The sequence below is a fragment of the Sinocyclocheilus grahami genome, unplaced genomic scaffold, assembly GCF_001515645.1.
Source record: "Sinocyclocheilus grahami isolate Dianchi unplaced genomic scaffold, SAMN03320097.WGS_v1.1 scaffold754.1, whole genome shotgun sequence".
Lineage (NCBI taxonomy): Eukaryota > Metazoa > Chordata > Actinopteri > Cypriniformes > Cyprinidae > Sinocyclocheilus > Sinocyclocheilus grahami.
This window is the reverse complement of record NW_015505933.1, coordinates 235,549-258,156: the sequence shown is the minus strand read 5'-3', so window position 1 is coordinate 258,156 and position 22,608 is coordinate 235,549. Positions and strand designations below refer to the sequence as shown.

Below are 22,608 nucleotides of genomic sequence, written 5' to 3'. Positions count from 1 at the left end.
TCTCAGCTCTGCGGTCCAATATAGCGCATGCGCAGTGCCTCGGGACTCATACACTGTCAGACTGCAATATGGCGAGAATGCCTGGCAGCGGGGACCACTGCTGTAAAGATGATGAACCGGACCCGATGGCGGGGGAACGGGAGAGAGACGGAGGCTCGGGCGAGGAAGAGGAGGAAGAGATTCAGGAGATCCAGATCACAGGGGAAGAGGGAGAAGTGTCAGAAGAGGAAGCCGAGTTGGAGTGGGAGGAGTGCGGGGAGCCCGACAGCTGCGCTGCTGCCGTGGAAACGGGGGAAGCGGTCCTTATGCGCCATACGGACCAGCTCGACTCAGCGGCGACGAGGGACACGCTTTTCGCCGCTCTGGACGCGGGACCCGAGGGAGACGTGCACCGCTCCAGGCTGAGCGAGAACACGCGCCTGGCCACCCGGTACGCGGTGCGAATCTTCCGGGAGTACCTGACGGAGAAGGCGCAAAGTACGGACTTTGAGAGCATGGACAAGCACGCGCTCTGCAAAGTGCTGCGCTCCTTCTACTCAGAGGCGCGCTCCAAAAGCGGACAGCTGTACAGCAAGTCCTCCCTCATCAGCATCCGGAGCTCGCTCAACCGCTACCTGAACGAGCCCACCTTCTGCCGCACGCTAGACCTCACCAAGGACCCCGAGCTGCGCAGCGCCAACCTCGCGCTCGCCGCGGTCATACGCAAGCTGGAAGAGCAGGGCGCCGGTCCCGTGGTGCAGAAGCAAGCCATCACGCGCTCCGACCTGAAAAAGCTCTACACGTCGGCCGTTTTCAGCGCCAGCTCTCCGTTCGGGCTGCTCAACAAAGTCTGGTTCGAGACTTGCATGTACTTCTGCACTCGGGGGCGGGAGAACCAGCGCGAGCTCGAGGAGGACTCTTTCGGTCTGGCCGCGGACGAGGACGGACGCAAGTTTGTGTACTTCAAAGCGCTCGGGCCGTACCACAAGTCCCGTTCCGCGTCCTGGACGAAGAAAAGAACGGACACGGACGACGACAACCTGCCCCGCATGTACGAGACCGCCACGGAGTTCTGTCCCTACGCGAGCTTCGTCAAGTACCTCTCGAAGCGCAATCCTCTCTGCAAGGCGTTCTTCCAGCGCCCGCGGGACCACTGCAGCGAGACCGACACGACGTGGTACGAGAATAAAGCTATCGGTAAGAACCTGCTGGGCACGAGGATGCAGATGCTGTCGCGTGCCGCCAAACTGTCAAAGACCTACACCAACCACTGCATCGGCGCCGTCTCCATAGCAACGCTCAACGGCATTGCGGGCATCGGGTCAAAGTTAGCGCCTCTCCGCGCCTCTCCGGAAACGGTCAACGGAGAAACGCACCTGCAGCACGTGCTGCGCTGCGAGGCCGAGCTCGAGCTTAAACCGCAGAAGGTGATCAAGCGCCCGCGGACGCTCGTCTGTCCGGTAAGCGTTGCGGAACCGGGGGCATCGCCGAAAAGACTCTGCGCGCGCGCGGACACTCCGGCTGTCACCGCGCTAGTCTCCGCTCGTTGCGAACCCAACGGAGAGAGTCCTCGTATGCTGCCTTCACAGGTAACGGCGATTTCATGTCTTTAGCACGTCGAAACGTTTTTGACACGTGACACGGTCTTAGAATAGCGCTTCAGACTAGTTTTACCAGCGGCCCTGCTGTCTGTCAATCACATCAGTCAGAGGACAGTTGGGTTTTCACACCGAGCATATTTATGCAAATTAATCATTTGAGACAAGAACGTGGGATGTCAAACTTGACTCATCTGTGTGTCATTTTGCATGGAACATTTGTCAGCAAATCCCTGATTTACTTCTTCATTAGAATGTCAATTTTGTTATGCTGGTGTATCTCCAGTGCCACTTGGTCCCCACACAAACGGAACTGTACGTTTTCATTTTGGATTAATTTTTGGAGTTAATATGTGTTTTTGAGGTCTGTTATTAGATTAATACACCTTTAATGTCCTTTTTTCTAACTAACTCCCCGTCAAGTCCATCATTTCCATCTTTGCCGAGGGGCAGCAGCTCAAATTGCCAGCGGTGGTCCATTTGGGGATGTGATAAAGATCGATTCGTTCATATGTTGGTGAATAGTATTATGCTTTATAAGCTGCACTAAAACAGGCACTGATTTCTTCACCCTTCAGCATGAAGGTGAGTGTGAAAAATAAAAGCATTCGTTGCCTGCGGAGGCATGAGCTAATATTGCACCGGTGCTGGGCTCCAGAAAAAACATGGACTCCTAAATATAATGCATGAGATGAGCTGTTTAGTGTGTTCTTCAGCTGCATTACACTATATTAATGATCAGAATTAAACAGTGCTCTACAGTACTTAAATATTCATCCTCCAGAGTTTATACCTGTGCTTTTTTAATGTAACCTCAGCAATATTGTCATTATGAATGTTAATGTTGAAAAAAAAAATTATATTTGTTGTCATGCACTAAAATCACAGCATGTATATACCTGTCTTAAAAAAAAAAGTTTGGGGTAAGTATGTATTAGCGACACCTAGAAGGGGAAGAGAGTCCTGGAAAAAAATTTGAAAGGCCTCGTCAATTATGACACTTGGTAATTTCACATTCACATCCAATTATATCATGCTCCCTCCTTGCTAATTAACTGATGTAAAGTGCATCTTTGCTTTCATATCTTCCTCGGTTGCTGTGCATGCTGAGATGAGGGGAGATGATTTAACAATCAAGAGTCTGGGTCAGAGACTTTGAAACTTTGGGACACTTTTTACCTCATGCATCCACTGAGTCATATGCATTATTTAGGCTTATCGTTTTACATATTTTGCATTTAAAGGTACTGTTCAAAAGTCTCTTATGCTCACCAAAAATGCAGTTATTTGATCAAAAATACTTTAAAAACAGTAATATAATGAAATATTTCATGTTGTTTTTTATTTTAATTGTAATATAATTAAAAACATAATGTATTCCTGTAATTTCAGCATTACATCAGTCTTGAGTGTCACATCATCCTTCAGAAATCATTCTAATATTCTGATTTGCTGCTCAAGAAACATTTATTATTATCAGTGTTAATATTATAATATTTAATAGTTAATATTTTTGGGGAAACCATGATGCAATTATTATTTTCAGAATTCTATGAATAAAAAGTTCCAAAGAACAACACTTATTTGAAATGGAAATCTTTTGTAACATTATAGATGTCTTTACTGTCACTTTCAAAATCAATTTAAAAAAAGCATAAAGTATCAAAATATTAACCACAAACTTTTGAAGTTATTTTGTATACAAATTTATTATTTTGTCATCTGAAGTTTAGAACGATATGTACACTAATCAAACCAACACTGTAGTAGTTTCTGACACATGTTGCTTATGATACTCCATTATAACACTGTTCAAGAAATCACTAATGACACATTATAATAGACGTATTCATACTTGTATTCAAAGCAAGCCATTTATTTATTTGTTTATTTATCACTCACTAATAAGCTCTGCTTTAGCAATGATATGTAGATATCCATTGCACCATTTTCATTCACTTTTATTTTGATGTTTTTGACTAGATCTACAGACCTGTATATATCTTACCAACTCTCTTTCTGCCTCTCACTCTCAAATCACAAATAATCTACAGAAATATTCCAATATGTACATTTACTCATCACCATAAATACTGCAAAGAGCTCAGCTCCATTTAAACTCTCTCACATCACTACTGCAATAATGAACCTACCCTGCTTGTTTAGTTTGAGCATCCTCAATTCCAGAGTATACTTTAAGTTTGTGTCAACATCTTTCAAATTAGCTAATGGCAGAGCCAATAGCTCACCCTTCTCTGGCTCCAGGCACCATCCGTGACAGTGGAATAATAAATGGGTTTGTTCATGTAACTCTTGTTTTAACTTTATTGGGTTGTACTTATTTACTGCACAGGTCACTGAACTAGCTTTGTTTTTTAAGGCACAAATATATTACGTTTTTTTATATATGTGTTGCCTGTGTATATATATATATATATATGTTGACTGTACAATCTTATTTTTGTCAAAAGCCAAATCAATAAAATCAAACATTTTCCACCACATGCTCTATTTTCCTCATTGTCTACACTGCAAATATAAAATTAGCCAGAAAATAAAATACTTTAAAAAAAAGTGATGCATAAGAAAATGCCTTTTTGACCCAAGTTAGTCTTCCCATAGGCATAATGCCCCATTCAGCCACCATTAGAAAACTGCACCCGCTAAAACACCCAGTTGTGCCAGAGATGTTTATCATTAGTGCTTTAATGTGTTAGCCTGGATACATGTTTACTTGCACATGTTCTGTGTGTTACCAAGGGTTAATGCTTGTTTTTCAGGTCGCTGTATAAGCCAGTCCGCTGTACTCATTCTCTCAGCATGTTTCATTCTGTAAGACAGTCGACTCAGATATTGTTACTCCGCTCTCGGCGAAAAATGCATTGATAGTGCACTAAGTACACAAGTATACTTATGTTACAGTTTACTTTTTTCTGTTTTTCATCTTTAAAGGAAACTCTGCCCATGGCAGTTTCATTGCGCCTCAGTAGAGAGTGACCACTGAGATTTAGCAAACAGTTATTTCCCAGCACAAGCAGATATTATGTCAGACAAAGCCCATGGAATGAGCCCCTACTGATGCTAATGAGAGTGGCGCTACTGTAATGTTGTGTAGTGCTGACAGCCAAATCACCATTAATGCCATAACGGGTCAATTTAATTCTTTCCACTTATATTGTAATGTAGCTGTCAAGGTAGAAATGATTATCTGTGTTTATGTTGTAAACCATTTAGCGCTGTGCTCCCATTCCACACTCGTGACACATTAACCAAACGAAGAGGCTGCTTCAATATTTTCGGTTAAAATACTTTCCTATTCTAGTTTAGTGTGCAGAGAGTGCTATAAGCGAGCCATTTAAAACTTGATTCCCAGAAACATTGTTGCCCCATGGCATTTTTAAAACCATGCTTTGTCTGAATCACCAAACTACCTGTTTTCTGGACAATGGATGGTGGGAGTTTGAGGCAAAAGGGGCTGTAGGAGTGTTCAGGAAACTTGCGATTCTGTTTGGTTTCAGCTAGTGACAGAGATCAAGTCCACATGAAATCAAAATTGACACCTGTTTATGTAATGCATGCTCCTTTTGTACAATACATCGACATAATATTCCAAAGAAAAAGAAATTTGCCTTTGTAAAATTTAAACCAGTGGTTTGCTATGAAGGGCTGAGAGTAAATGTTGCATTATATCCAACTATATTATTAAAATAGGCATTTTTAATGCAAAAAAAAAATGTTAAGGATTTTTTAAGTTAAATGAATAAATGCTTCAGTGGCATGTCTTTTTTTCCTCCCTATTTTTTCTGCTGTCTTGTAATATGACACGGCACGACAGCCCAAATCAAAGGCCATCACAGGCCCTCAGCTTTCGCTCATGGGCCTGAGAAATTTCTTTTTGGCTGACGTCACAAAACCCTTTTACTTCTTCAACCCATCCCTTCCAACCACTTGACTCCATTCTGGTTCATTCAATGCCCAATTTTCATGATCCGATCAAATCTTGATTAATAAATTCGATCTCTATTAAAGTATAAAAAAGTTCATACAACTTGTTTCCTATTTTCCTAAGGCAGTATAACTACGTTCTGTGTCCGCTTTTTGCAATCCAATCAAATCCTGATGCTTAAACTTTTTTCCAAGTAAAACTGGTTTCAAATGCCATTTCATGTTGACTCACTTGACCTCCTGCTATAAATATTAATCTTGAAATTTCTTCTTACCTATCTTTTTTTTCTCAGGAGAATCGCAGCAACAGTGTGGGCATGTCGACTCGGCCGATCATGGCACATTCGCCGGTCTCCCCGCTGAGCACAGCTGGCATCCCCACACCCGCACAGCTCACAAAGACCAACGCGCCGGTCCACATTGATGTAGGGGGTCACATGTATACCAGCAGCCTGGCAACATTAACCAAATACCCAGAGTCCAGGTAAATTTCACACACAGACACAAGACCATATAGAAATGGACACCATAGTCTAATAGATAGGGCTGGGAATTTATTCCAAAAACAAAAAGAATCAATTCTGAGGTTTTGCGAATAGAAAGTTGACTTATTTCTAACCACTCATTTTCATGGTACTGTAATGTGACGCTGACACTGATGCACAAACACACATTTTTTTCTAGGTCTTTAAAGTATATAAAAAAAGAATAAACTAATCTTATAAACTTTGAGCACCGCTCTGGACTACATGAATAGATCAATGAATGATTATTATCAGCATCTATTATATGTGACCCTGGACCACAAAACCAGTCATAAGGGTCAATTTTTCGAAATTGAGATTTATACATCATATGAAAGCTGAATAAATAAGCATTCCATTGATGTATGGTTTGTTAGGATAGGACAATATTTGGCCGAGATACAACTATTTGACAATCTGGAATCTGAGGGTGCAAAAAAATCAAAATATTGAGAAAATCGCCTTTAAAGTTGTCCAAATTAAGTTCTTAGCTATGCATATTACTAATAAAAAATTAAGTTTTAATATATTTACAGTTGTAAATTTACCAAATATCTTCATGGAACATGATCTTTACTTCATATCATAATGATTTTTGGCATAAAAGAAAAATCAATAATTTTGACCCATACAATGTATTTTTGGCTGTTGCTACAAATATACCCCAGCGATACCTAGTTGTGTATGTTTTTGAAATGGTTACCATGGCAAACATTCCAAATCTTATAGCACAAAAAACTAGTGCTAATTTAAAACATTTCAAGAACTATACATTACAAGCTCATATTATAGCTATGTTCTAAGATACTGTGCTATAGGTAGTTCCATTATATTTTCATCTCTTTACTGTATTCATTGAATGACACCTTTTAAGAAGTAAAACCAATTCAACCAGGGCTTCCAGGTTGCCCTGATATCTGTCTCCATAACATCAGAAACTCCCAGAAATAGTAAATCAATGTGAATATGTCACAAAATTGATCACTGATATAGTATAAATTGCTTAGCACTGCATGATGTGAATGGATTCTATAGGTGGAAACTCCTAGTGTGAAAAGCATCGTATAAACATAATTACTGACACCAGTCCAGCATACATCAGCAGTCATGACAGCAGTAGTGGAATCTGTTGCCATGTGCGTAGACAACATCCCCAATTAATTTAGTATTGCATTAATTAAGGATAATTGTTTTGGAGAAAACCTGCGGTTACTTTTCCATGGTAAAATCCTCTATTTTATTATTGGTTGACAGAATGTGCCATCTGGCCCCCAGCTGAAACCTCTGAAATAACCACGTATAGATGCCAATAGTGCACACTTAGACTGCATTTTTTATGATACAAACAAAAAATCTCTTTCTATAGTTCTGTAGGATTTTTTGTGAATATACACTACTGTACAAAAATTAATAGTTTTATTCAGCAAAGTCACTTTAAATCAAAAGTGTCAGTAAATACAAATACAAAGAGACTGCTTTAAAATATTTTTAAAAAAAATCCTAACCCCAAACTTTCAAGCAGTAGTGTATATTTTGTTCTAATTATGCTAATTTATTCAAACATAAATATTTAAAGAAAAATATTTTAAAGAATGTGTAAAATATTTCATCCACAGTTGTTCTTTGTGACTGCAATCAGTCTAGAACCACAAGTCTTTAAATGAGTCACCAGATTACCGACTGTCTCCTCTGTAACATTGCCTCATGTGAGAGAACTTCGGTCTGTGAGGAGGGACCTGTGACGGTTTGACCGTGTCTTTGGGGTTGCTGCAATGGTGACCTCACAGTCCCAGCGCAGTGTTAAGACGTGCACACTGGGTCCGATCCAAGCCGGACATTCCTCCAGAGTCAAGCGGGGACTTTGGAGACAGACAACCATTGTGTGATGGTTGAGGGTTTTTGAGAGGGTGGACAAGGGGGACTCATGGGCGACCGAGAGGGAAGAGCATGTTTTTAACACCCCACTTCAACCCAACACACACCCACCCTACAGAAATAGCTGCTGTACATGCTTGTGTCAATTGCCTTTAGTCTGTTACGAGTTCTGAAGACAAAAGCGGTATTCTTGATGAGGTTGTAAATACAGCTCCTCTGTTTGGGGCAACATGACGTGTTTGTTCCAGAAATCTGTTGCACAACAAGATATATCTGAGAAAAAGCCACACATTTCAGACTACTTAAAATTTTAGCCTGAAAGGAGAGGAAGTGAGGTCATATCACTGTCCCATTGCCAAGATCATTTCCACTATGCATGAGCTGGCACAAGGAAATCTTCAGTCTGTTGATGTGCATGCTTAAGTCAAGTGACTCTTACTGGGTAGTTTTGAAGTTTTGATTCTTGTTCACTGCTGTGTTTGTGCCATACAGGACAGTGGTGCAGAATCATTTCTCACCTGGAGGTCCAAACTGGACAGAATGAACTGGGAGGAGCCTGCCGTTTTGTTTCTTCTTGAGTAAAAGGGAGCGACTCTTATCTCTAAGGTAGATGGGTTTTTTTATTGGGTAAAAACAAATGAATTCAATGTATTAATTCAATGCTACTGTTGAAAAGTTTGGGGTCTGAATTATTTTCTTGTTTGTTTGTTTTTGAAAGAAGTCTATTATGGTCGACAAGGCAACATTTATCATTTATTTGATCAAAAATACAGTAAAACAGTTAAACTAACTAATATTGCAATTTAAAATATTATTTTCTATTTTATTTTACTCTAAAATGTAATTTATTCCTGTGTTGACAAAGTTGAATTTTTTGCAGCCATTGCTCCAGTCTTCAGTGTCACATGATCCTTCAGAAACCATTCTAATATGCTGATTTGGTGCTCAAGAAACATTTCTTACTATTGCCAATGTTGAAAACAGTTGTGCTGCAGTTTGTGGAAATGGTGATGCTTTTTTTCATGATTCTTTGATGAATAGAAAGTTCAAAAGAACAGCATTTATTTGAAATAGATTTTTTTTGTAACATTATAAATGTAATCCTGGACCACAAAACCAGTCATAAGGGTCAATTTTTCGAAATTGAGATTTATACATCATATGAAAGCTGAATAAATAAGCATTCCATTGATGTATGGTTTGTTAGGATAGGACAATATTTGGCCGAGATACAACTATTTGACAATCTGGAATCTGAGGGTGCAAAAAAATCAAAATATTGAGAAAATCGCCTTTAAAGTTGTCCAAATTAAGTTCTTAGCTATGCATATTACTAATAAAAAATTAAGTTTTAATATATTTACAGTTGTAAATTTACCAAATATCTTCATGGAACATGATCTTTACTTCATATCATAATGATTTTTGGCATAAAAGAAAAATCAATAATTTTGACCCATACAATGTATTTTTGGCTGTTGCTACAAATATACCCCAGCGACTTAAGACTGGTTTTGTGATCCAGGGTCACATATAATTTATATTATACATAAATATATAATTTTTTTTGTTTATATATAATATATGTGTGTACTGTGTATATTTATTATGTGGATAAAGAGACACACATATACAGTATATATTTTTAAAATATTTACATGTATATATTTCTATTCATATAATTTATATTATAAATAAATATATTTAATATATAAACACTTTTTTTTTTAAATATATACATGCATGTGTGTGTATTTATATATACATAATAAATATACACAGTACACACTACACACACATATTATGTACACAAAAACCTTTATTTTGGATGCGATTAATTGCGATTAATCATTCGACATCACTACATTTCATCCATTATTAAGGAAGTTTAAAAGGATGTAAGCTTTCATCTCATGTAGTCACAGTAAGATTAGGTGAACATTAGAAAAGTTAGAAAGATTAGAAAAATTAAAAAAAGAATTGAAAGCAACAGTGAGGAATTGTTGATCCCAGAACCAGGAATTGAAATTCCAAACATTTTAGAAACAAACTGCCCAAGTATTAGATGAGGGAGGTGTTCAAAGGTGTTCTGTTGACCAATCAAAATGACATTTTATTCCACTGTATTCCAATTCGTGTGGCAGTCAGCCTAAAATTTCTAACACGCATTTCATCCTCTGAACGCATCTGTTCACACACAAGTCCTTCATGATGTGTGTTTGCTCTATATATGTGTGTGTGTGTGTGTGTGTGTGTGGCTTGTCTGTGCTTATTAGCTCACTGACCGGTATATTTCTGCAATGCCAAAGAGCATTATTGTCTTGTAGCTGCTGACAGAGTCAAACATCAGAGCACAGGCCAAAAGGAGCCTGAAGCGCTTTGAGCCAGACTAGCATCCTGTCTCACAACTGCTCACATGTCTCACACGGTTTCCGCCTCCCACTGTCCCTTACAGTGGCATAGAAACACATATTTTCCCATACCGTATCAAACGGGTCTGGTATAATCTAGTATAGGCTTTGGAAAGCCTTTATTGTCAAGTAGATGTTTCAGAGAGCATTGGCATCAGTGACAGTTGTGATCCATTCTCCCCTTGGCTACTTTATCACAAACAACATCAATATGACAACGCACTCATCATGGAGCCAGGAAGCAGGGCGCTGGATGATGACATTTGCGTCGTCAGGAGCAATGATGGTCGCCGCCTCCAGCCATGCCCTCCGTGATGCTGATGCAGATGCAGGCTACAGTTCAGGCACACTGTGCTGACCGAAAGAACTGTCAAATCTGCTGTTGGACAGTCGTATATTTACATGAGCACACTCAGATGATTGTTTTTAATGAATATTTTAGCACAGTGGTTCTCAAACTTTCATCAAATCCAGGAACATCCTAGCAGCACCTAGTCACTACAGTTTTTCCTCAGATTGTTTCAGTGGTTTATTTTCTGCAAACTGACATCTCTTTAAACGCAAGCAAAAAAACAAAAACAAAAAAAGACAGTACATTGGTAATACCATTACTATTGTAGTTAAGAGACATTAGTCCTTTAATTGGCCTTTTAAAACACATGTAGAATGGATCGCTATGTATTAATTTCACATGACAGCATTTGTATATTTGTATATAAGAATATTGTGGGTTAGTGCAGTTAAAGGGATTGTTCACCCAAAAATTATGTAATCAATTACTCACCCTCATGTTGTTCCAAACCCGTAAGACTTTCGTTCATCTTTGCAACACAAATTCAGATATTTTTGATGAAATCTGTGGTACAACCGTACTTTTATGAAGCGTTGTGGTACTCGTGAACGTGCATCGAAGACTGACATGGAAGAGAAGAATTGTTGAATAAAGTTATTTTAGCATTCCCTTAGCTTCATAAAATTACGGTTGAGCCACTGTTGTCACATGGACTATTTTAATGATGTCCTTACTACCTTTCTGGGCCTTGAATGTGGTAGTTAAGTTGCTGTCTATGCAGGGTCAGAAATCTCTCACATTTCATCAAAAATATCTTAATTTGTGTTCCGAATATGAACGAAGGTCTTACGGGTTTGGAACGACATGAGATGGAGTAATTAATGACAGAATTTTTATTTCTGTGTGAAATATGCATTTAATGTTAAAACTTACTCTGTCTAGAAGCACATGAAACTGCTGTCAGACTGATTGTATGTTAGAATGTGTAATTAATTGTGTGTGTGTGTGTGTGTGTGTGTGTGTACCTGGTATTCCCTGCACTATGGGGACCAACAAGGATAGTAATACCAGTAAATTTTTACCTTTTGGGGACATTTTTGGTCCCTATGAGGAAAGAAGCTTAGAAATCATAGAGAATGTACTGTAGTTGTTGTTGTTTTTTTGAAAATCTAAAAAGGCAGAAAGTTTTATGTGAGGGGTAGGTTTAGGGTAAGGGGATAGAAAATACAGTTTGTACAGTGTAAAAACCATTAAAGTGTCCCCATAATGATAGGAATACCAGTGAATGTGTGTGAGAAAAACCTTTCATAAGAAAGCAAATCATTGTTGTTTGATTACATCTAAATATTTTAATATCTGTCTGTTCCTCTCACAGGATTGGTCGTTTGTTTGATGGCACGGAGCCCATTGTATTGGATAGCCTGAAGCAGCATTATTTTATAGATCGGGATGGACACATGTTCCGCTACATATTAAACTTCCTCAGGACCTCAAAACTGCTCATCCCAGATGACTTTAAGGTATTTAAATCTTACACTGCATTATTATCAATGTTATAGTCAGATTTTAAAAAGAATAAAGGAATAGTTCACCACAACATTAACATTCTGTCAATAACCATCATTGAAACACAGAAGTAAAATAATTTGAAGAATCAATAGACATCTCTTGCCATACAACAGTTCATAGAGACCAGGAGCTGTCCAAAAACAAAATAAAAGTACCGTAACAGCCATAAACAAAGACTGAATTTTCATTTCTAGGTGAATCATTCCTTAAGTATCAGATGTGCCATATATCTGTGTATCTTTGTGTGTAGGACTACTCTCTGCTGTACGAGGAGGCACGATATTTCCAGCTGCAGCCTCTGCAGGCCGAGCTGGAGCGCTGGCGTTCTGAGCAGGACTCTAGGTGCACATCACGCATGTGTGAGTGTGTGGTAGTGCGCGTGGCCCCCGAGCTGGGCGAGAGGATAACGCTCAGTGGCGATAAAGCCCTCATCGAGGACATCTTCCCAGAGATAGGAGACGTCATGTGCAACTCTGTCAATGCAGGCTGGAACCATGATTCCACTCACGTCATACGCTTTCCTCTAAACGGATACTGCCACCTCAACTCTGTACAGGTGGGTGACACCTTAAACACCACTCACTCGGCAGCCAATGCTAATTATTTATTTATTTGTATAATAAATAAAAAAATGTTAAGTATTGACTACTTTTTTACTGATTTGTGTGAATTCACGAGCCATGCAAAGTCAAAAATGTCACACAAAAATGTGGTACAGCTGTCCTGATATCATGATGAAGTACAGATTCTCATTTAAAGAATGAAAATCTTGAAAAGAAAAACTTAAGTATACTAAAAAAATTTGATTTTTATTTTGAATATTTTTCAAAGTCGTAAATAAAGATTATTAGAGTATGTTTTGCAAGAAAATACTATTTCAGTTTTTTACACAACATTTATTTTTTTCTTAGGGAATTTTTTTTTAATTCAGCTTATTCACTTTACAAAACTTTAATGATATATAATCATTATAAGCTGAATAAATTTAAATTTTAGTTTTTTATTTATACTTTTTATTATACTTTTAAATAATGATCAAGAAGTGTATACTTGCATGTATCTACAGTGTAAGGAAAATATATATTTTTTTTACTTGATGGTTACACCACATGTAACCACTTCAAATGAAATCTGCAAGTCTTTTAAAACAACTTCATCCAGAAACATCAGCTGATTTTGCATTAGAAACGACAAACAATGGCCCATGATTCATGTCAGGAATGAATGTACAATATGAGCTCAATTTTTCCTATACTGTGCTCTGTAACCTTTTCATACTGTGTGTGTGTATGTGTATGTGTGTGTCTAGAGGCTGTCTAATCCTGTTTGCTTATTAAATCTTTTGGCCCCTGGCACTTGCCGTCACACTAATGGAAGCAGGAGATTGAGAAAAGTAGAGGCAGAAGACAGGAAAGAAAAATGAGAGAAAAAGAGGGTTGAAGGACAAAAGCATGATGGAAAGTCACACAGTGCAGACAGACAGAAACTTTGGCCTGTAAATGAGAGGTTGGAGGGGGAAAAAAAAGACCAAGAAAGAGAAAGATAGTGGAAAACTGTAGATGGAGGGAGGGAGTGATGGGAATTTTAGTGACGCAGTGCTGGAGAGCAAAAGAGGAAGGGACATCCTTAAGGCACACTAATGGAATGTGATCTCACAGTTCTGTGGAGTGAATATCTGCAGGACTGGAAGAAACAGCGAGAGAGAGAGAGAGAGAGAGTGAGAGGGAGAAACAGACAGAAAGAAAGACAAGAATAAGCAAGTGGTTTAAGTATCTCATTTTGTTCAGTTGAGAGAGCTGCTGGACAGATGGTTTATAACACTTTCGCTGTGTTGTTTTTCTAACTGAAGACGACAGTGATTTTGTGCCAGGGGTGTTCAATTAAAGGGATAGTTCACACAAACATGAAATTGTCACAATTTACTCATGTCGTTCTAAATCCATATGCTGCTTTTTTTCTCTCTGTGGGACACAAAAGCAGAAATTTGAAGAGTCTTCGCAAACAGTGATTGTTTATAGTACTTCTTTAAAGGGATAGTTCACCCAAAAATTAAAATTCTGTTATTAATTACCCAGCCTCACGTCATTCCAAACCCGTAAGATCTTTGTTAATCTTCGGAACACAAATTAAGATATTTTTTGATGAAATCCGAGAGCTCTCTGACCCTCCCATAGATAGCAGCGCAACTGACACGTTTAAGGCCCAGAAAGGTATAAGGACATCGTTAAAATAGTCCATGTGACATCAGTTATTCAACTGTAATGTTATGAAGCTACGAGAATACTTTTTGTGCGCAAAGAAAACAAAAATACCAGCTTTATTCAACAATTTATTCTGTTCCATGTCAGTCTTCAAGCTCCACATCCTTAGCAAGTATGTACATCCATGCATACTGTATTTTTTTTGCATTTGAAACTCAAGCTGTATAAACACATTTGTCAACACAAACTATTCAGCAAGGATGCATTAAAATGATCAAAACTAAGCAGCACAACTGACTATTTTTAACATGATTTGAGCACCAAACCCCAGGTTATTAGAATAATCTCTGAAGGATCATGTGACACTGAAGACTGGAATAATGGCTGCTGAAAATCCAGCTTTGCCATCACAGAAATAAATTACATTTTAAAATAATTTAATAATAAATAAATTAATAAGTAATAATTTAATCAAATGCAGCCTTGGTGAATATAAGAGACTTCAAAACCTTACTGACCCCAAACATTTGAACACTATGTATATTAATGGTTTACTGTTGGTAGAATATGAAAGGATAATAATTTTGTGTGTGTTTGGGAATGTTTGTGTTCGTCAGGTTCTGGAGCGACTGCAGCAAAGAGGTTTTGAGATTGCTGCTTCTTGTGGAGGTGGTGTGGACTCAACCCAGTTCAGTGAGTACGTTCTGAGGAGAGAGATCAAACGAAGTCACCGTGGGGTCACGACCTCCGTCATTCGAATCAAACAGGAACTGCTGGATTAGCTGCCCACTCTCACAAACAATAAACTGGATATGGTATTTTTAACTGAATATAAGGGATGTTTTGATTTATGTTGTAATCCTCTGAGACATTTTTTCATTGGTACTGTCCCTAAATAAATCGTTTCAAATAAGATAAAATAATGTTGAAATTCAAACGGGAACTTTTTCTGAACGTCTCTGACTATACTGAGTGGTCTCCATTTGATTCTCTGTGTGAAGGTTTGTATTAAAACTTCAAGACTGCCAGACTGCACTTTTGCTGGATTTGTCTTCACCATGCCAGCTAGGAGTGGAAGAGGCTAAACTAATGTTACACTTTATATATGACATCCTGTAAAGAATTTCAGCTGCCATACTTATTTAATAAGCTGTTTGATGAATAATTATGTTGCTAATCTTCAAGTGTTTCTCTCATAAATAGCATATCACACCAGAGAGGAATAGCAGCTCTAATTAGAAAAATACACACACATATAAAGGATAAATCACAGCTGTGGGTTTCTGAGGGATCGTATGACTAGACGAACCCTCCTTTTGTCAAACGCAGTCATGAAATTGAATGATCTGAAAGATTTCATTAAAAAGTATATTTCCCCAACTGTTCTTCATTTTAACAGACAAGTTCAAATACAAAACTGTCGAGCCAATCTGACGAATTTATGTTGTAACTTCTAGTATATTTACTTTTAAATACTACACAAAAAAGTTGTTTTTTATCATAAATTTACAGTGTCTGGCTACACTTAAAACTGGTTTATAATCCATGAGATTAAAGTTTGAGAGGAATGTAATGTGACATTGTTAATAAAAGTTTTGAAAAATCACCAAGACTTGTTTATTAACATGGAAAATATGCCTTCAACATAACGCACAAGTTTCAAGGGATTGTCTTTAGACTTTATTTAAGCAATACAATACAATACTGTCATTAAATTAACTTGCATTAATAAATGAATGCAACGGTGACAGAGGCTCGGGTATTAAACAACTTAGACAAGCTAGATGTCCTCTTGATACTGATGTTTTGAATCAACTTAACTCCCGCGCGCTCATTGATCAAAACCTAAAACCAAATGGCATTCAAGTTAGCATTTTATTGGTTGGATCTATTGAATCAATACGCCCTTGACTGAACGAGTCGATTAAGAGTTTTGAATCTAAACGAGATCCGGAAAGGCACTGAACGAAGCATCTCACTCATAAACGCTTGTTTCCCGTCATGAACGGCTCGGTGCTTTTAGCGAATCGGTTGAATGATTCACTCACACACACACACACACACACAACACACACACAACATTCACTTGTCGCCACCTGCTGGCGTAACTGTGTAGCGTACAGAAAGAGTCGATGAACGAACCGACGAGTCATGAATAGTTCTGATGAATTCAAATGATTCGAATCCTTCGAATGAATGAAAAACTCCACCTCCAACTGTTAAAATGGCGAATGTTGTATATTCGTCGCGTCGCCCGCGCATTTGTACATATAAATTTGATTATTCGACCATATAGATTGAAAAACGTTTCAGGTTTATTCTCTCTATATCAAATTATTCAACCTGTGTTTAATACATCGTCAAAGTAGACTAAATAATGTCGGAAACATCGGGTTCAGACCAATTAGACAATGATCAGACTCGCGCGCAAACAAAAAACGAAGAAAACAACAACGACGCGCAAAAAAGCTACATTGAGGAGTCTTTGGAAACTTCACAAACCACATTAGACAAGAAAAAAGAGGCGTCAGACTCAAACGCTAATGCTAACACCTCTGAAAACAGCAAACCAGATTTAGCTTCTCCTAATGGGGAAGGAGAACGGCCAAAACCAAAGACAGAGACTGATTTATCCAACTCTGCTAGTCTGCGGCCTGTAACAGTTATGAGCTCAGCCTCATCTGAAGCTGCTCCAAAGGTCATAGCAGGCCCTGCACAGATCAGATCCACCACACCAGTGGTTATAGGGGCCAGGGTGGTGACGTCTAATGTTCAGGGACCAGGGGCCACCAGTTTGGCACTGGCTCCTCAGCCTGGAAGGGTCTCTGTTAGCTCCGTGGCCATTAGCCAGCCCAGGGTCACCACACTGACCACAGCCAAAGGGGCAGTCGTGACATTGCCAAGGATTTCCACCCCATCACAAAGTGTACCAATGACACGCACCCCTCAGACTGTGCCACTGCAGCTGCCTGCCAACTTCCAGGTCCCACAAGGTGAGTTTACGTGTGGATTCAGGATCCACGGTTTCATTTCTTGGTCTGTTAGTGTATTCTAACTGTATTACTGTACTTACGCATCAAGCCTACTTATCAGTCTCGGCGATGTCTTACTCTCTCTCCCCTGCCTCTGAAGGAATGGTGTTAATCCGCAGTGACAGCGGGCAGTTGATGTTGGTATCTCAGCAGGCTCTGGCCCAGGCTCAGGCTCAGGGAATGCTGCCAAAACCAGCAAGTGCCAATGCCTCTGCTATAGTTAGACCCCCATCCTCACAGGTGTGCTATTTTGGTCACTTATTTTTAATGCTGGGAATAAAAACAAAGATCCAGTGAGATAAACATATGATATTCAGACTATGGTCTTTGAGCTCCCAGTCTCACCAGAGGGACACAATTTGGTCAGTGGACAATTTTCTTGTTTTATGCAGTTATGCAGTTTTCAGATTTTAATTTTTTTTAATCTTTTTTCTTTTCTTCACATTTTACGTATGATTAGATTTATATGATTTTGATCATGAAAAGCGTCATACTAAATCATTTGAAATGTTATATATTCATTCATATTTGAAATATTAGCATCTGTCTGAAAATATTTATTTAATATTAATACAATTATATATTAATTATAGAATGTATTTTAATTGTGTAAAAAATACATACTTAATGCAAAATAAATATTGTTTTAGATAACGTTTACATTTATTATGGTTTCTGCCACAGTATAAAAATAAATAAATTAAAACCCTTTATCTCACAATTCAGACTTTGATTATTCAGACTCAGAATTGCAAGAAATAAGGTCACAATGTGTGTGGTATAAAATTAGAAATGTGAGAAGAAAAGTCAGAATTGTGAGAGAAGTAGCAATTACCTTTTTAATTTTTCCATGTGTGGCAAAACGATTTATGAACAATTAGAAGTCAGAATACAGAGAAAAAAGTTAGAATTGTGAGAAATATAGCCATATATTTTTTTTCAATCTTGTGGGGAAAATAGGCTAATTATGAAAAGAGCTAATTATGTTGGAAAAACTTAGTCTTTAATGCTTACTATTTGTCACAAAATAAATGCATCTGCATGCATATGAAAACATGAAGCAGCCTTCTCTCACAAAGGAAGTTAACCATATTTGGCAGTCACTGACATTACCAAAAGCTTAAAAAGCCATTCTATAAGATATCTCTTACAAGTATTTGATTTATTATGGAAATGCACCACTTTATTTCATATATCTTTTTGTTTTTTACAGACAACTGTAACCACTACACCAATCATCAGAGTTTCTTTCCCACCTTCCAGTGCATCAGCTACTACCAATATTAAACTTAACCCCACTACAGGGACTGCCGTTCAGAAACCACCCACCGCTACAGGGACTGCTATTTTCACACCATCATGTACAACAGGAGCTACCATCATTAAACCAGCCGGTGTTATAGGGACAGCCATCAGAAAGCCCAGCTCTACCATGGGGCCTGTTATCAAAGCCAGTCAAATTACTCCAAACAGCAGCACACCGGGGACCTTTAACCAGAGGACTAATTCTGTCACTGCAACTACCATAATTAATACTTCGGCTGTAAAGGTATTACTCACTTTGGCTGCATCAATTATTGATCCAAACAACAAAACAAAAATAATGATTCATACTCTGACTTCAGGGCAAGATGTTGACTGAAATGCATTGTTAGCTTTCCCTCAGTGATTTAAATAGAAATGTAGGTCATTCAGTGTGCATTCATCAACCTAATCTTGTCTATGCTTCATTTTCTCTGCAGTCTGTGGGCAAAGGTGCTCTCTCCACCCAGGGTAATGCCCCACGTATGGTGTCTCCTAATGTACCAGCCAGATCCAGCACAAACACATCAGCAACCCCAGTCACTGTTACAGCTGTAAGTTCATGTTACAAGTTATGTGTTTACAGATTTTAATCCTGGAAAGCCTGACATATAATAAAATATAAGATTTTTTTTTTTTTACAAATTTATACAAAATATTATAAAACTAAAAAAATGTCTTATGATGTGGTACATCAGGCGTTTATGGTTTATATAGTATGATCTAAGAGAATATGGAGCTTTCTGAATTTTATATACACAAAAGGTACGCTAAAATTCTGATTGCTTGTAAATTCGTGATATTTTTATAACAATATAGCATATTTCTTGCAGAAAAAGCTTATAAATAACAGTTGTCACTCTATATCTCCCATTAATATGCCTTTGATATTAGATAATTAAATGCTCAGTTTTGTTATCAAAAGCTCTGTAGTTTAAAGCATGGGGCAGAAGAACATATAATGCAATGTACTACTATGGTGATTGAGAGAAGATTAAATAAAGATTCCTCAAAAGCCTGACGTAACACATTTGATATGACAAAAAGGTGATTAACAAAAAGGAAAGGATAATCAAATATTTTAAATTAGTTTTTAAAAATTAACTGAGGTTAGGTGATCTAAACGTACATTTTGATATTTAAAATTAAATATCCAGTATTAGCTGATATCAATGTTTTTTTTTATATTTTCACTGTGCATCACAAAACTGATCATGTTTAATTTTCTTTATCATCAGGAGACCTTGGAGAATGTGAAGAAGTGTAAAAACTTTCTGGTCACTCTTATGAAGCTAGCATCGAGCGGCACTCGCTCGGCCAACATGGCTCAGAACGTCAAAGCTCTTGTCAAAGGCCTGCTGGTATGATGTCACTTGCTGCTTTTAAAATCAATATTTTAGAATACATTATGTTTTAAAAAGGGCTTTTGTTTTCTTCTCTACATGTAGGATGGGAAACTAGAGGCAGAGGAGTTTACTGAAAAACTCTATATGGAGCTCAAATCATCCCCTCAACCATATCTAGTGCCTTTCCTGAAGGTGAATGCAGTTAAAACTCATTTAGATATTACCAGCAACTTCAACAAAGTCATATGGGTGTATATGAGGGTGCTGACCTCATTTTTGACCTGATTTTAAGATGAAATCTATTATCAGACCTTCATAGCTCATGTATGAATGAGACACGGCCTCTTTGGTATGAGCTAAATTAGAGACATACAACCAGAGATGCTGATGTATTAATTCTTTCAGAGGAGCCTGCCAGCTGTCCGTCAGCTCACCCCAAACTCGCAGCTCTTCATTCAGCAGTGCGACCAAGTCAAGCCCTCAGATTCAGCACCAACCAAGGCCGCAAACCAGAAGTCCACTGTGTCCGTCAGCTCCTCCCTCAAGCCCAACCAGCCAACCAGAATGGCTCAGCTGGTAAACCACGGCCCATTTTTAGTCCCATTTTTAGCAATGTAATTAATCATGATGATTTCAGGGGTTTGCCTATATGAAACAACGGAAGAGTGATTTGATAATAAGGAAAACAAATGATCATTCAGTGGTGGTGTTTTCACCATGGAAACAACTCTGGATGTGCATTGTTTTAATGTTAATCTGCAGGTATGAGTTCTCTATCAATAGTTAGAATACAATATGGTGTCTGGAATTCAGGTATGTGTGTTTGGGGATCCTGAATACACTGTTTTGATGTTTTATGTAATAGTAGACTGTGTGTGTGTGTGTGTGAGAGAGAGTGAAACGCTCTAATTTCACACTGCCTCCTTCCCAGCACACTGGTTCATTTTTATGACAGCCTCTCTTCACTTTGTCTTCATTTCCTGGTTAACTCACCACCGCCCACGGTGTACAGGCTAATTCACTTAAAACCACCAGTATCCCACAAGCCCAAGCAGAGCCAAATTAGTTTTACACTAGAGACAAAGATGCATGAGTCTTACCCCATTTCTTACCAGGAATGTCATGTTATCATATTCAAATAATGTCATGATTTGATTTTCTGTAATCTAATATCACCATTTTATTGGACGTCTTGATGGATTTCCACTGAAATACAGAAGCTCATTTCCCATATACCTGAATAGACTTTAGAGGTTTTGATTACTTCAGAATCAGAAAGTGCTCTGAGGGTCTGCAGAAAGTGCTCCTGTCTAAAATGGTTTCTACAATGTCCTCGGGGTGGACTAAACCCAGCATACCTTTTGAATATTTTCATATGCATAATTCTTGCATCTTTGCTGTATTTATTTAGAAATGCTGTCTTCGTATTGATTTTGTTTTTACCTTGTCAGGTGATCCAGCAACCTAAAGGAGTAATCGTCAAACAGTCTTTGACATCAGCTCAGACGGGCTTACCTGCACAGAACCAAGTTCAACCCAAACAGATGCTCATTCAAACCAATGCTCACCCAGCAGGTATAAGCTATAGTTTCACCATTCAAAAGTTTGAAGTCAGTACAATGTTTTTTAAATTAATCCCTTATGCTCATCAGGGCTGTGTTTATTTGATCAAAAATGGAGTTAAAACAGTTCCAGGTCCCGTTTGAAGTTCCATTAGCATCTGGCAACTTAATATACTGGAGAGTAGATTTTTTTTCCTTGAAACCCTCCCAAGCAACTTGTGCTGATGTTGGTGCTGTTACATATATTTTTTGAGGCTTTCTGACACCAAGACTCAACTAATTCCTGCAATTTTCCAGATGTGATCCTTGTAGAGTCTTTGTCAATTCAAACTTTACACCTCACCGTGCATTAGGATGATATAGGCACATTTCCTCTTCCAGGCAGATCTGCAGTTGATTGGATCGTCTTAATTATTGCCCTGATGGTGGAAATTGGAATTTTTTAATGCTTTAGCTATTTTCTCACAGCCACTTTCTATTTTGTAAAGTTCAACATTCTTGTGTAGCTCATCCGAACTCTATTCTTCAGTTTTACTCATTGTGATGGATAATTAAGGGAATTTGGCCTTTGTGTAACCTCATATTTATACTCCTGTGAAAACGGAAGCTGGACATTTACATGTACAATATGGGAATATAGTTTATACATACAGTCATAAAATTTCAAGGGGTGCTAATAATTGACCTACATGTATTGGAGGAAAAACATTTCATAATGTAATTTCCACACACACCTTTCAGTAGTTTTACCCCAATGAAAAGTTAGATTTTAGTGATTTTTTTTTATTTATTTATTATTATTATTTATTTATTTATTTTTTTTTAATGAATGAAAGAATTTATAATGGCATCCTTTGCACATATCCTTACCAAAGGGCATATAATTCTGACCTCAACACATATGCACTTCCGTTAAACTGCTGATCAATGAAACAGCCATATATACTGTATATTATACAGTTCTTTCTAGTC

General features: G+C 38.2%; 2 protein-coding genes across 3 annotated transcripts in view; both read left to right on the top strand.

The window, feature by feature from the left end:
* The first annotated feature begins 45 nt into the window (after window positions 1-45).
* kctd1 (potassium channel tetramerization domain containing 1) lies at window positions 46-15,867 on the top strand. Its single transcript, XM_016245382.1, has 5 exons — window positions 46-1,568; window positions 5,816-6,006; window positions 12,000-12,144; window positions 12,444-12,749; window positions 15,012-15,867. Exons 1-5 carry the CDS (start codon window positions 69-71, stop codon window positions 15,174-15,176), a joined length of 2,307 nt encoding a protein of 768 aa, XP_016100868.1. The 5' UTR covers window positions 46-68; the 3' UTR covers window positions 15,177-15,867.
* A 715-nt stretch (window positions 15,868-16,582) lies between these two features.
* The window catches only part of taf4b (TAF4B RNA polymerase II, TATA box binding protein (TBP)-associated factor), a 19,559-nt gene continuing 13,533 nt past the window's right edge, over window positions 16,583-22,608 (top strand). For both annotated transcript variants that reach the window (XM_016245381.1, XM_016245378.1), the window contains exons 1-8: window positions 16,583-17,387; window positions 17,527-17,666; window positions 18,640-18,975; window positions 19,169-19,282; window positions 19,967-20,089; window positions 20,177-20,266; window positions 20,480-20,650; window positions 21,526-21,649. In XM_016245381.1, coding sequence (XP_016100867.1) covers window positions 16,772-17,387; window positions 17,527-17,666; window positions 18,640-18,975; window positions 19,169-19,282; window positions 19,967-20,089; window positions 20,177-20,266; window positions 20,480-20,650; window positions 21,526-21,649 — 1,714 coding nt within the window. In that variant the 5' untranslated portion in view covers window positions 16,583-16,771. The remainder of the gene's footprint in view (window positions 17,388-17,526; window positions 17,667-18,639; window positions 18,976-19,168; window positions 19,283-19,966; window positions 20,090-20,176; window positions 20,267-20,479; window positions 20,651-21,525; window positions 21,650-22,608) is intronic.